We start from the raw sequence: 14,146 nt of genomic DNA on the forward strand, positions 1-14,146 counted from the left end.
TTTGTGGAATTAAATGTTGTTTTCAGCTTTTTCATTGGTATTATCAGAGCTTTAAGTCGATGCTTTAGCTAAATTTCAATGGAGCAACGAAGTATTTTTCTCACCATTTACACGTAGAACGCCTTCTTTTTTTACTTAAAAAAATGTTGTTTTATGACAACACACCAAATTGATAATAACACTTACAACATTGGCACCATTTGTGATCTAAGCGGCACAATGACGAAATCAGTATTTTGCGATGGTAAAAGTTGAAATTACTAAAAACTACACAGGTTCATTACAAGATTCGATCATTTTTATTTCATATAAATTATTTTTGTTGTCTGTTAGGATAGTTTGGGGACAGTTTCAATTGTTTTTTTTTTTTCCTTTTGAAAATTTACATTATACAAATGAATATTAAACATTGAATGTTTTGTTTTTTTTTATTTTTTTCTCATTTCTTTTTCTCTCGCTAAATTTACCTTAAGTAATTTAAGTGTTCGTTCTTGGTGCTGGTTTGTTTTTAACTCATATTATACTTATATTGGACAACACACTAAATTTCTTTTTTTTTTCGTTTTTTTTTCTTTGTTTGGATGCTTCAATCAAAAATGTTGTATGAAAACAATTGTTATTCGTTTCGGCAAAATAGAGCTTGGGATGTTGGTTCTAAATAATTATTTTCTAGCTTGAAGTGCGTTTGATAGCCAGTCCATTGCTTCGTCTAAACCTTCGCCTTTTGTGGCCGACGTCTTGAATATTTGGAATGTACGATCTTTCAACGCATCTAAGCCAAGCTCTCTGTGCACTTCGGCCAAGCTCATGCAACCTTGCATATCCTGTTTATTCGCTAATACGACTAAAATTGCTCCGGCAAGTTCATCTTCCTGTGATGAAAAAGACGAAAATTAGTGGAGAACATTGGATCCGATGGCCCAATTCATTTGAAAATACTTACTCTTAGCATGTATAATAGTTCATCTTTGGAAATGCCTATTCGATCACGATCGGCCGAATCGACTACATAGATTATTGCATCTGTATTACTGTAATAACATCGCCAATACGGCCGAATACTGGTCTGACCGCCTAAATCCCAGACTTGAAACTTGAGGTTTTTGTATGTAACTTGTTCAACGTTGAAACCGATCGTTGGAATTGTGGTCACTACTTCACCAACTTGCAATCGATACAAAATTGTCGTTTTGCCCGCACCATCCAAACCTAATGTTCACAGCGAGAAAAACAAAATGTATTGAAAAGTTGTGGCAAACATATTGTTAAACAAATGCACCAAATGCCAATAATAATAAACAAACAAAAATTCTAGGTTATTTGTTTGAGACATCGCGATGAAACAAAATCTATGTCACAATTATATTTTGTTTACTTTTCAATATGTTACTTGCCTAAGATCAGTATACGCATTTCCCTTGAGCCCAACAATCCACGAAAATAACTGAAAAGTCCACCTGCAATACGGAAAACATGAGAAATCAAACACCTTTTTATACAAATACAAATATTATATGAATATGGTCATTTTGATATGACGTGGATAAACATTTGATGTAAGCCATATTAAGCATTCTATCTCATAAGAAAAACCATAAATTTCGTTGCCAAATATTTTAACATGTCCAACATGAATGCCTGCAATAATGTTGACTCACCCATATTTTTTTTAATGTGTAAACGTCGTTCGAATTATATACTATGAAAACAATAACTTGCACACGTAACAATTAAAAATTCGTTCTGTTGTCGTCAAAATAAATGCAAATAATTGAAATGCCGATTCTCAATGAAATGGAAAAACCAACAAATTTGCTCTGTTAAATTGATGTAATTTATATGTTCACTTTAATTGTGTGTTCTGTATTTGAGTTTTGACAACACACGTCAACTGAAATTGTCCCAAATGCAGTGTCACACGGTAAAGACGCAGGGCTGTATAAAATTTTCTTTGTTTATACACGCTTCACTGATGATATGTATGTTGTGTGTGACAACCCTCAGCGTTTTGCAACAATTCACAATGTAAACCAGCAATTTTATGTCATAAATCGTTAGAATTTTTTTTCAAACAATTTTTATAAGAAACACATTAAAAACCTTCGTCGAGGTGTTGTTGTAGTTTGTATGAATTAATTCGAAAGTAGGCATTTATCACGAGCACATTTCAAAGGTGAAAGGCATTTATACGTCGTCACAAGTGAGTACACATTAAATTTTGAACCTCCAAAATTTCCTAAGCCCAGCAAACGAAGATTAATTAGTTTTAAAATGTTTCAAAAATGCTGTGACTTTGCATAATATTTAATTTTTTCACGGCATGCATTTTTACGCAATTTTCAAATGGATATAAAATGAAAGGCCGATCCTTTCTGGATGTGTTTTAATTCATGTGTAAAAAAAACGTTTTAATCTTTTAGATAATAATTCATACACCCCGCCAAAAGGCAGAGCTATGCACTAGAGGGTTAAGTACAAAAAATTTAATAAATTATAGATGGATGAAATGAGAAACACTTATTGGGTGATGCAATGTTTGATCAAATTGAATTGGTATTTTACGATTACACGTGTAAGCCCTGACATTTCTTTCCAAAATGATATAAATAACATTCTTCAGTCAAAACCCTCAGTTGAATCATCTTTTCTCTTGAATCGTTTGAACAGTTAGTTGCTTTTTGTTTTCTCTCAATTCGCAGCGAAATGAAGTTTTTGTACGGATTGGCATTGGCTTTAATCTTCTTTGAAGGATTTGTGAGTATCTTTTTTCCATTTCTTATTTTTTTTTTGCCCCAAAAGAAGTTCATAGAAATAATTTAATTGAAAAACAAACGATTTTAGATAAGCCAATGTGTTGGTGCAGGTGGCTCAGAAGATGCATCGACCAGTTTAAATCTAAGAAATCTTCCAAGTAATGTATATGAAGAAATCCTATTCAGGACTGGTTTCAGTGCAACGGAAGATGCAGCAAAAGACAGGCAGAGATCCTCAGCGGCTGTCAAGAAAATACTTGAAGATCGTATAATTCAGATCGTTCCAATAAATTTTGACAACGAAAAAATGCACGAATTCGATCTAGGTGGTTACATTTACCTTAACATCTATGGTGTCAATAAAGCTCTTTCACTTTTTAAGAACTTTGGCAACCTTATCAAGAAGATTAAAGTTGACTACAAATTCATCGATCAAGTAGATGATAACATACGCCATCAGATAAATGAAAATATTATCACAAAGTATGCAAAACAATTCACAGAGTTTCACATAGTCGCCAGTAATGCGTTTTTGACATTTTTGGATGAACTTTCAAACGGCGGAGAAAGAATTCGTTTTCCAAATGTGAAAAAACTTGTTTATCATGGTCCAGATTTTGGAAATTCATACGACTTAAATTCGATATTTCCAAACCTTGAATCTTTGACTTTACATTATAATTACATGTATGTATCTAACTCATTCATGCAAATTAATATGACTTGTATGGAAAATGTTACGAAATTGAAGGAATTAAAACTGGAGATTAATCCTGATTCATATCAACTACATGAGCTTGAAAAGGTTTTTTCGAAAAATAAGCAGTTGTCTACGCTTGGTCTCGTGTTAACCAATAAAATAGATATTCTTCGCTCGGTCGAAATACACGTAAAAACTGTGCAAACACTTGACATTCAAGTTGATAGTACCGAATTTCTGAATCATGTGTCTGAAAAACATTCATTCAATATGCCAACACTAAAAAAGCTACATTTAAGTAAAAGTTGTAGGGACTGTCGAATTATTAATTTTATAAACTGTTTTAAAAAATTGAAAACACTGGAAGTGTGGACCCATGTTGATTTCATCGTATCAAATTTTGAAAAGTTGATTGAAATCAATGAATTCATTATGAATAATATCCCATTTATCATGAATACGAAGAAAATATTGCAAATCTTTGGTAGAAAGAAGAAATTGAATATGGTAAAGTGGGAACCTGTTGCCAAAGATGAGTATAACACTTTCAAATTTGAATTGAGTGACATCAATAAAGAGTTAAAGCAATCACATGAACCAACATGGAAGATAAACTATATAAATCCGAAAACAAGCTATGGATATATACTTATGATGCGTAGCAAATAAAACTCTTTTGGAAAAAAATCAGGTTTCGACAGTTCGAATAAATAAATAATTCATCTTTTCTTCGAATAAAAAAAAAGCTTTTTTTCATTCAAATTGAACCTTTTTTTATTGTTTTTCATAGTGGACGACAACGAGTGTTTGGCAACGCATTTACTTATATTTTTTGATTGTGTTCATATCCGCAGATGCTGCTTCAAATGACACCAAGTTCTAAAAGAAATCCTTGTTGAAATTGCACCCAAAAATTGTATCAGCTCGACCAAATGGTTCAACCGTAATTGGCAATTTGATTTTATCAACTGATTATCACCAATAGTCTTAATAATTTGAATTGGGAACATTAAATATAGAACAGTTAGCAACCGAACTGAAAAACGTATCTCTGTTTTATCTTTCCGTACAATAAAAGTGTTATAAAAATAGAATTGCTTAAAGTCGATTGTTCGTTGACATAGTTATTGTGCGAATGTAATTTTAATTTTGAATGTACGTCAAAGTATATCATAAACAATGGAAAAGTTTGATTGAACATCTAAATCATTATATGATATGTTATGAAGGTAAATCTATCAGTTCTTCAGTTCATATGGGCCATGTGATATGGCTTACGTTCAGAAAGAATCAGCCGAAGGGCAAGCACACTTTGAACGTTGCATTTGTGCTGCTCTCTGGCTTCTTCATTTTTCTTACATGAACGCCAAATAATACAGAGAAATTTCCAAATTTTCTTTTTCTTTGCCGTCTCCATTTCAAACTAACACAACATTGAATCTAATAAGGAGCAAAAGGCCAAATTTATTTCATTAACATGATCACAGACTGTGTTAGGTATTTTTTTATTTTATTTCACATCGTGCTAATGAAATAAATGTGGCTTTTTATGTGATTCAGTGTTGTTTTACAGAGAGAAATAAATAAAAATATAAAAATCACGAAGAAATCAACACGATATTTATCTATTAATTTTTTTTCCCTTTTTAAATTTCCCATAGAAATTTGAATTGTAAAAACGGTGGAGTTGACTCATGAGATGGCGTATAAACTCCACAAGTATCTGAAGATTGTATAAGAGCTTAACTCACTGATGCTAGGTGGAAGTACTGCATTGCTTTGAATGGAGTGCGATCAGACCGCGAAATCAGCTTAACTGCATTTGTTAACACACTCATAAAGTTCAAAAAGAGTATCTGCTCGGGCCATTGTAAAGTCTATCAAATCACATTTTATGGTACATTTTATCTAAAACATTAGCATTCAAAAGGTATAAAAACCAAAAAATATGAGAAATTACTAGTACATTTCAAGCGCAAAAGATTACAATTATCTAAAAGCAGTTTGTTGAAAAAAAAGTACGTGTAAAAGGAGAATTCGAAAAAAATGCAGAAGTTGTTAGCAATTTTTCTTGTTATTGGCATCGTGAACGCGGGACCCACGCCTCAGCCTGAAGTCTTTGATATTCCAGTCAAAGTGGTTCAATCAGCAGTGAAAAAATTAGTCGCTGACGGCGCTAAGACAGCAGGTCCAGTTATTTTAATCCTTGCTCCATTGTTTGAATGTGATATAAAAGAGGATGACATCGATCCCGGAACATACAAGTTACCACTTGATCCAAATGATATTGGCAATGCTTTGAATGTAGTTGACAGCGACAGTGAGTCATTTGGATCGTTGGCCGAATCCGAAAAAGATGTTACAGGCGTTCTTGCAGGTTTGACTTCTGGAGCAAACTCTGTACTGGCTCCTGCGGTCCAAGCAGCATTTCTAAAGTTATCTCAAGAAAATATTAATACATTAGGGCCAATGATCGTAAGGATGGGCCCCATATTCAAAGTTCATATAACTAAGGATGGTATATCAGAAAGAGCCTATAATCTTCCAGCAAATTCATTAAAAATTGCCAACGCTTTGCGTGTATTTAGTGCAAATAACGTTAAAGACTTGACACAAGGTTCATTGAATGAACTTTTGGAACAATTGGGGAATGTATTGGGTGGTCTACTGGGATAAGCGGCTTCTTTACCGACACAATGAAGCTTGATTGATGAATGGTGAATTTAAATCGTCAGTAAAAATCATTTGAAGCAATAAAATTCTTGAACAACATTGTTTTTCATTCATTTACAATTTTTGAATTACAAAAGAGCAGAACACACACCTAAAAATAATATGTAATAAAACAAGTTCACTCACTCTTTGTAGAAATTATTGAATGATCCATTCTATACTTTGTTTATTTTCTAGGTGCAAGATGTTTTTCTTAATCGAAAAAATGAAGCAAAACAAGAAAATACGAAACGCTAATTAATAGAAAAAATTGCACAAAAAAAGTCGGAAACAAATGTCTGGCTGTGTCTGGCGTTGAAAATGTGTGTTCGGAAACAAACTTTAAATAATTACACTATTTAAAATTAGTTCAGATTACGAGCAGACGATTTAATGTGATACACTATTTGATTTGTGCTCGCATGAGGTCAAATATGTACAATTAACTGTTTAAACATATTTGACGTGACTAATAAGCTAGGGGGTAGACATGATTCATTTGATTCACTGTGATTCAAAAGATTCACATTGTTTAGATGACATTTGAAATGTCACTTATGTGTCATGAAAGAAGTATTTATTGATAAATTAAAATTATTTGTCTTCGAAAAAATGATTTCTTGACGTTTTTTTAAATGTATTAACTCATTTTTTTATCTTTTTCGTGTTTTTATAGTAAATTTCAAATAAAATCAACGATAATATTTTGTTGAACGATCATGTTAGTAAAACCAAAAGTGATGCTTATTTGACATTTGAATGATTCACTGTGATTCACATGATTCAAAGTTTTATAATTCGTGTCTACCCCCTAGCTAATAAGTAATTGTAAACAAATCATGTTCCACCTTTGGAATCGATTTGAATGCAATTTGCATATTGATTTAATTGCGTTTGCAGTGCGACTAATAAATATGTTCAATTTTGTCAATTTTTTTTCATTGATGACTGTTATTTTCCCATCATCTTTTTTATTTATGAATATAACTTTATCAGCAACAAACTTCATTAATGAAGGAATGGCAGAGTGTGTTCGCAGAGTGACAATGTTCATAGGAAAGTTGAAACAAAAATGTAGCGACGAAAAATTATTGTTCTTACTTTTCCGCACATCTGGTGGGAAAGGTATTAAATTTTGGTTTTCATATGAAAAAGTTACCTCACGTACGCAATCCTATTACGCTTATTAAATTCTTATTTTTATGCGGACTTTTTTCAATTCTGTATCGCTGTTACGTCACTGTGTTGTATCCAACGCGCTTAGCAACTGAACTTCATCACACTCTTGAAATGTCTGAGGAAAAACATGGAACTAATTGGTTTCTGTTAATTTTAAATATCTAGAACGATTGCGCAAATAATAATAAGTTTAATCAAATATGTAAGGGTTGTAACGAAAACCAGAGCAAAATATTGACATTACATTTCATCTTCTGTTCCTATTAGAAACTTCGTAAATACTACTCAGTTTTCTGGTGACACAGATTCATATAGTGGGCTCAACGTACAAGTCGACATTTTTGATTGCGCAATTGATCTAAGTACTTCAATTGATCAGACCAGAACAAGTACAAAAACAATTAACTCATTAATTTAACCCTCCGTTGTACACATAGGTCTGGCCAGACCTGGCGACTTGAAATTCCGTGTAGCTTCCTAAAATTTTATTGGCTATCAATCTATGAAAAAAATCAGGACGAAAAAGGACGCAAGGATTTTTTATAAGGATGTGTTGGTGTAAACATCGTATTAGTAACACATGAGTCTGGCCAGACCCACATACATTTTATATGAAAAATTATGTAATTTGCATTCACTCATGAGTAAACATCCGCGGATTGGCCAGATTTATTATTTCAAAATGATGCATGTGGTAGAGGGGTTCACGATATGACATTTGGGGAAAAAAAAAATTCCCAGATTGATATGGTGCTAGATATGATCCTTGGTAGCTCCAAGGACCCCATTATTTGGGTGAAATATGACATAAATATATTCGAATATTATATCAAAAACTGTCAATCGATTTTTCTCGCATTTCCGATGGGAAAATCGAAAAAATAACGAAATTGCTGGCCAGACTCATGTGTTACGAATGTGACTCGCCGGACATGTGTAAAACGGAGGGTTAAATAATCATATCAACTTCCGTATACGGTAGCAATATTAAAAGGATCGACAAGTTCCTTCGACCGACTTTTGAATGATACTAAACCACCAAAAATGTTATTTTTTCATATATCCCACCAATTCGAATGGGACAGTTCGATAAAAAAACTTTCTTTTCGCCTCAGTTTGATGGTTTGCACCATGCGAAAAAGTTCGTCTTACTTCTGTAATACTCTTTATTTCCATATGTATATGAGCAGTATCGCAATTCAGCGATCGTTTTGAATGAGCACATTTTAATTCTGGAAGTTTTTCATTGGTGGACGAAATCAAGAAAATCTTTTTTGTTCGCACTGTACATGGACTTTCTACATCGAATGTTGATTACAGCGGCAAACATATAAATACAAAATTAAAGAACAGATTATGTATGACAGAAAATGCATGAACGACTGGCTACAAATTGCTTGAAATGAGCTAACATTCGTTGAATGTGATTCGTGTGATACGGTTGATTTCCACGAAACGGGCTTAAATTAATCGAATAAAACGAAGAACAATTCTCAGTGCAGTTTCTCTTTTTTTCTTGTGGATTTTTTTTTTAAATTTAACGCAACCTGTTACTCCAAGCAAGAAGAAGAAGAAGAAGAAGAAAAAAAGTGTGAACGCAATTACAAAACTAAAAATAGCCGCGCAAAACAATCATAATAAGATAATTTACTTTAAATACAAAAATAATAATGGCTGAGCTGCAAGTTCAAGGCGCAGAGATTCAAGACGCAGAGATTCAAGGCGCAGAGATTCAAGGCGCAAGTGAGAAAGAAGAAGAGATTAATGAAAACCAAAACGAAATAGATCAAATCGGAAATATGGGTAAGAAATTTGATAAATCGACCAAATATGTTGCGACAATTTTGATTATCTGCATTGATTATAACATTGTGTAAACACGTTTTTTTAAAACTTGGTTTCATTGACCGTACCGTTTAATTGTCCATTGTTCAAGTGCATTTTCAGAGTTGAAAAAAACAGCGAACATTGTTTTTTTAGTGTTGTGTAAAATATATACTAAACAAAACCTGTAATCAGTAAAATTTATCAGAATCAGTTTTGTTAAAATGCGTGACGAAAGAAGAAACATGTTAAAAAATTTTTAATTGAAAACGTTTTGGTTTTAATGTTTGTCGGTGTAAATGATCAGAATGAGAATGAATGATGAGTGCTACAGATAAGTGTCGTTTCATTTTTGCTAATAAACAAAACTTCACATTCCGTGTCATTTGACTTTGCATGAATAATCTGTATTTTTGTCACTGCTCTCTCTCTCTTTTTTTCCATTAAAATAGTATCATTTACAGATAATATTTTTTTTGCCTGTCAAAAAATATGTACTTTGACCGCATTGACTGCTTAGAGCATGGGTTGAATTGAACGAGAAAGCACAGCACCGCTATTGATTCGACCATGCACAAACATTCATTGATATTGTCACATCGAGGATATTTTTATAAAAATTGATTGTTAAAAACGGCGCAATTCTATTTCGATGGCTTATATCACATTGCTTTCCCTCTCTCACTCACTCCCCATACACACATATATATTAATAACAATTCACGTAGTTCATATTCACTTCAATGCAATGGATTTCGGAATTTTCATGTTTCAATCGCATGTTCGTAGATAGTGAATTATTTTGTTGCAAAAAAAAACGAAGACTGATGACTGCGTGTTGACCTTGAAATTGAAATTAATTTGTTTGTCCAATGATGAGTGGCTGCCAAGATAATTTGTAGAACAATCATCAACAATAAAAGAATGTGAATAAAAACAACATTTTATTTTTTTCCAATTTTTTGTTGTTATTGTTGGTGTTTTGGTCGTTTTTTCTGTGTGTTTTTTTTAAATACATAAGCAATGCCATTGGTCAATGTTGGACGGCTGGTATATTTTAGAATGCCAATATCTGTATCGAAGAAAGGATGTTCTCCTATTATTATCTTATATTAACATCATATTGTTATGTTGACACGCACACCAGGCCCAGCAAGATTCATCGATACAATGTGAAAATGCTATCAAACAGCGACGACGACGACAACACGACCAGGCACACACAACGAAAACAAAAACGAGAACTGTACTGTGTTCAGTCTGAAGTGCATCGATACCGTGGCTACACATACATACATGTATACATGTGCTCAGCATCGTCGCACACTGTTGTCATCTTATTTTTTCTTTCGTCTGATTGTTGACTGTTGTTGCTATTGCTGTTGTTTTGTGTGCGCCTCGTTCCAATCGGCAGCATTTTATGTCTCTTCGTCCATGATTCGACTTACAGCACTTGTTTTGCCCATACGTATAGAACATTTCGTGTTGTGAACGTGAATGATTTGAACGTAGAATGGCCGCAAATCAATATCAGTAGCGAAAATTTTTATATTTATACATAATTGTATTTTCGTTATTTGTTGCCGCCACCGTCGCCGTCTTTTGATTATCAATTCTATTTAATTTTGTTTTGAATTATAAATCGTCGCCTTTTGCCTACAAGAAAAGTGATTGATTTGGTTTTCGAATGCACATTCAAAGCAGAATGAGTGGAAAGTTACAGTCAGTGAACAATGGTTGGTGAACGGTTTTTTCAGTTTTTTTTTTATGTTTAAATCCATAGTTTTTGTGTGGTGATCATTTAAAAATAGTTATTTTTTGATACTGTGTGCATTCAGTAGGAAAAATTCTTAAAATATTCGATGCTCACACACGAATGTATCTATAGTTGTCTCTTTTTATTGTTTAAGTGTGCATCTTCTACACATGGGACTATATATATTTTTTTTAATCATTGACTGAATCATGGAACTATCTTTCTTTTTTCTGTTCTATTTTAGTTCATGCCAATGACCATTTCGCGGGTCTACCTCGAATGGAAGCTCTAGTTCGAATCGCAAATATCCCACTCGTTGAAACTGGCGTTAAAACAGCCGGCAAGGTTTATTATAATCTAAAGGTGAGTCGTGTCATCATTTCAGATGTTGATTTTATCACATCTTCGTTTCATGGCCACATTACCATTGTTTTTTTTTCTTGTCTCTCTTGAAAATGTGTTTACAACCATTTTAGCAACGTAATGGATTACTTACATGGAGTTTTAACACGGCCGAAGGGGTTATATTTGCTGCTGTTGAGACCGTACGACCAGCAGTAAAAATAATTGAAGGTCCATTGCATCGCATCGATCAAATTTTATGCAATAGCTTGGATATTGTTGAACAACGGGTTCCATCTATCTATTTGCCACCACAAATGGTTAGTTTAATTCAACAAAACATCGAATGACATAAATCGAATTTTTGGATTAAAAAAAAAAAAAAATTAGGAAAAAATGGTCTAATTAAGATTAATTATTTTCAACGTTTCAGATGTTTAACAATACCAAAGAATATATGACGGATCATTTGGTAATAGAATTTTTAAGCGAAAAAATGTCATGATTTTTATTTGTGTGTTAAAAGCAATTGAGATCTCTTTTCCAAAGGTGCAGCCAGTGTTGAAAGGTGGTTCAATGAAGCATCTGGGAACAGCCGTGCTCGATAGTCCGTTGTCAGCATATGCAGCTGATCGTATCGATGGTGCAATTAACGTTGCTGATAAATATGTCGAAAAATACTTACCATCCGAGGATCAGATTGATTGTAAGTTAATGGACGTTCATTTTTGGTGTCATTCATCGAGAGATTGATATATTAGTAGAATTACTTAGCGATAACGGCCGCAAATGACTTCATCCACATACGAAAAAAAAACTTTTTATTTAGAAAGTTTCAAAGGTTATCGTTTTTACACTTAATGTGCACTAAAAAAATCTGTCTTGATTGACAAAATGCACTAAAAAACTCAACAGTAGTTATGATTATTATGAGAAAACATGTGATTTGTTAATGTTTTATTTTGTTTTGGTTTCATATAATCGATTGAATCCAGCTGCTATAAGTGAGGATGATAATGAAAGTAAGCCGATTCATACATTTCACAAAAGTCAAAGGTTTTCTCGAAAGTTGAAGCGTCGTTTGACACAACGCACTATTCTCGAGGCCCGAGCATTGAAAAAGCAAAGCAAAGAAGCTATCCATATTTTGATTTATGCCGCTGAATTGGTATTTGGAATGAGTTTTAATCAATAAAAGACACACATTATTTTTCGATTTTATTCGGTTTGCAAAACAACTATGTCATTTGTTAATTTTAATTGTTTGTTCAATTTTCGGTGTGATAAGATTGCAACTGATCCAAAATTGGCACTCGAGAAAGCTCGTGAATTATGGGGATACCTAAGCAAAGACGAACCGGAAAATCAAGCCAGACCACAAACCATTGAAGAATTGTTGGTTTTGATCACTAGAGAATCGGCACGTCGCATGGTACATTTGATCAATTATACAGGAAACACCGCAACGAAACTACCAAAGTAAGTAATAATCGAACGAAATTGTATTATCATAATAATAACTAACACATTCCATAGCAATGTTCGCGATCTTCTTCATCACTTTCTTTACGCTGCTGACTCACTGATAAGAACTGCACACTTGGAAAAGGCCAAATCGACCGCTGTCAATGAAGCATACGGAATTATCGCCAAAGTTTCGGTGTTGTACACTTTTTTGCAAACGTACTCATCAAGTGCATTGGTGAGTGTCACAATATGATAATGCTATAGATCATATGTGTCGATTGGCATAGAAATAATATTTTATGTATGCATTTGTTTTTTGTATAGGAGCGTTTGGCATACATTTTGGCCGGTCGAATGAAAAAGAGCAACGGAACACCAACTTACGTGAATTCGGTTAAGCCAAACAAGTCGAAACAAAATACACGCCACGTTGGAAATAATTCATCGCGCACCCCATCAACTGTCGCCGGTGCTGCTGTCGCCGCCAACAACAATCCATCCTCCACAGTAATCAATCCAAATGGACTTTCGACCTACTGAATATATGTCATTTCACTGATATTATTTTTTATTCTCTTCATTTTTAGAAAATAAGTCTGATAAGTCTAACGAATTTTATAAACGTTAAATACTTTATGTATGTGTAGCATTGTCCGATATTCACTTTTATCTATGTTTTAAAAGTTGGCGAAACAGTTGACTAACAACTAACTATTTTCAAAAAAAGAAAAAGAAAAAGTAAGAGAAAAATTGAAGTTGAAGAACAAACCTTTTGATGCGTGATTTGGTATTACTCCGGCGACAACACTAACACAATATACAATTAAAAAAAAACGAAACATTCATTTGATCAAATAGCTAAAGCGACAGTTAATTAGACATTTGAATCAATGGTAATCAATCGAATTAAATAACAAATAGTTAATTAAAAACAAAAACAGTTAAAGTAGGTTCAAGTACAAAGTTTAGCAACAGGGTGCATAAATACTTCTTTTTTTGATTAAATGACTTCATCTAAAGGTTTTTTTTCTTGAGCTAGTTACTATATGGAACACTTTTTTTTGTACTAGATTTAGATATTATTTCCGTACTGTGCAGTTTTTTTTCATCATTTTTGTAATAACAAAAATATTTTTATTAAAGATAATCCAAGAAAATAACATTTTTCGTTTTTTGATACAATTTATTATGAATATATATAATATTAAATATTTTGATAAATCATCATTGGAATCAATCGATATGGAAAAAGGCAAATCGAAAGAATTTGTAAACTTGTAAATTTCCAAACTCTGGTAATGGGAAAATTTCAATTCACAGAGACTGATAATTAGTCCCCTCGAGGACCGGCAAAGAGAAAATGATGCTTTCGAAGAAGTCGAATCAATAGAATTTAGCTGTGAAGAAATTTGG

At 33.0% G+C, this 14,146-nt stretch overlaps 4 protein-coding genes across 9 annotated transcripts; 3 read left to right on the top strand and 1 right to left on the bottom strand.

The window, feature by feature from the left end:
- Positions 1 to 402: 402 nt before the first annotated feature.
- Positions 403 to 1,879, bottom strand: LOC116336925 (ADP-ribosylation factor-like protein 1). Its single transcript, XM_031761149.1, has 4 exons — positions 1,659 to 1,879; positions 1,395 to 1,457; positions 944 to 1,209; positions 403 to 872 (listed from the first exon to the last, which is right to left on the bottom strand). The coding sequence occupies exons 1-4, from the start codon at positions 1,660 to 1,662 to the stop codon at positions 663 to 665; spliced, it is 543 nt and encodes a 180-aa protein (XP_031617009.1). The 5' UTR covers positions 1,663 to 1,879; the 3' UTR covers positions 403 to 662.
- A 759-nt stretch (positions 1,880 to 2,638) lies between these two features.
- LOC116336973 lies at positions 2,639 to 4,501 on the top strand. 4 transcript variants are annotated; one of them, XM_031761223.1, is made up of 3 exons: positions 2,639 to 2,754; positions 2,842 to 3,440; positions 4,244 to 4,501. In XM_031761223.1, the coding sequence occupies exons 1-3, from the start codon at positions 2,704 to 2,706 to the stop codon at positions 4,287 to 4,289; spliced, it is 696 nt and encodes a 231-aa protein (XP_031617083.1). In that variant the 5' UTR covers positions 2,639 to 2,703; the 3' UTR covers positions 4,290 to 4,501. The 4 variants fall into 4 exon arrangements, with proteins under 4 accessions (XP_031617083.1, XP_031617084.1, XP_031617085.1 ...); XM_031761224.1 differs by having other exon boundaries at positions 4,308 to 4,501; XM_031761225.1 differs by having other exon boundaries at positions 2,842 to 3,079; positions 4,308 to 4,501.
- A 64-nt stretch (positions 4,502 to 4,565) lies between these two features.
- Positions 4,566 to 6,781, top strand: LOC116337247. Its single transcript, XM_031761660.1, has 2 exons — positions 4,566 to 4,682; positions 5,115 to 6,781. Exon 2 carries the CDS (start codon positions 5,500 to 5,502, stop codon positions 6,127 to 6,129), a length of 630 nt encoding a protein of 209 aa, XP_031617520.1. The 5' UTR covers positions 4,566 to 4,682; positions 5,115 to 5,499; the 3' UTR covers positions 6,130 to 6,781.
- A 1,933-nt stretch (positions 6,782 to 8,714) lies between these two features.
- LOC116337104 (lipid storage droplets surface-binding protein 1) lies at positions 8,715 to 13,893 on the top strand. Of its 3 annotated transcripts, none has more exons than XM_031761426.1 (9): positions 8,715 to 9,147; positions 11,169 to 11,287; positions 11,401 to 11,586; positions 11,700 to 11,738; positions 11,816 to 11,972; positions 12,262 to 12,434; positions 12,555 to 12,745; positions 12,857 to 12,968; positions 13,058 to 13,893. In XM_031761426.1, exons 1-9 carry the CDS (start codon positions 9,015 to 9,017, stop codon positions 13,271 to 13,273), a joined length of 1,326 nt encoding a protein of 441 aa, XP_031617286.1. In that variant the 5' UTR covers positions 8,715 to 9,014; the 3' UTR covers positions 13,274 to 13,893. The 3 variants fall into 3 exon arrangements, with proteins under 3 accessions (XP_031617286.1, XP_031617285.1, XP_031617287.1); XM_031761425.1 differs by having other exon boundaries at positions 8,718 to 9,147; positions 12,803 to 12,968; XM_031761427.1 differs by lacking the exon at positions 8,715 to 9,147 and adding an exon at positions 10,563 to 10,904 and having other exon boundaries at positions 12,803 to 12,968.
- The last annotated feature ends 253 nt before the right edge of the window (positions 13,894 to 14,146 follow it).

This window comes from Contarinia nasturtii, unplaced genomic scaffold, assembly GCF_009176525.2.
Source record: "Contarinia nasturtii isolate CC-2019 unplaced genomic scaffold, AAFC_CNas_1.1 Cnas_scaffold_220, whole genome shotgun sequence".
Classification (NCBI taxonomy): domain Eukaryota; kingdom Metazoa; phylum Arthropoda; class Insecta; order Diptera; family Cecidomyiidae; genus Contarinia; species Contarinia nasturtii.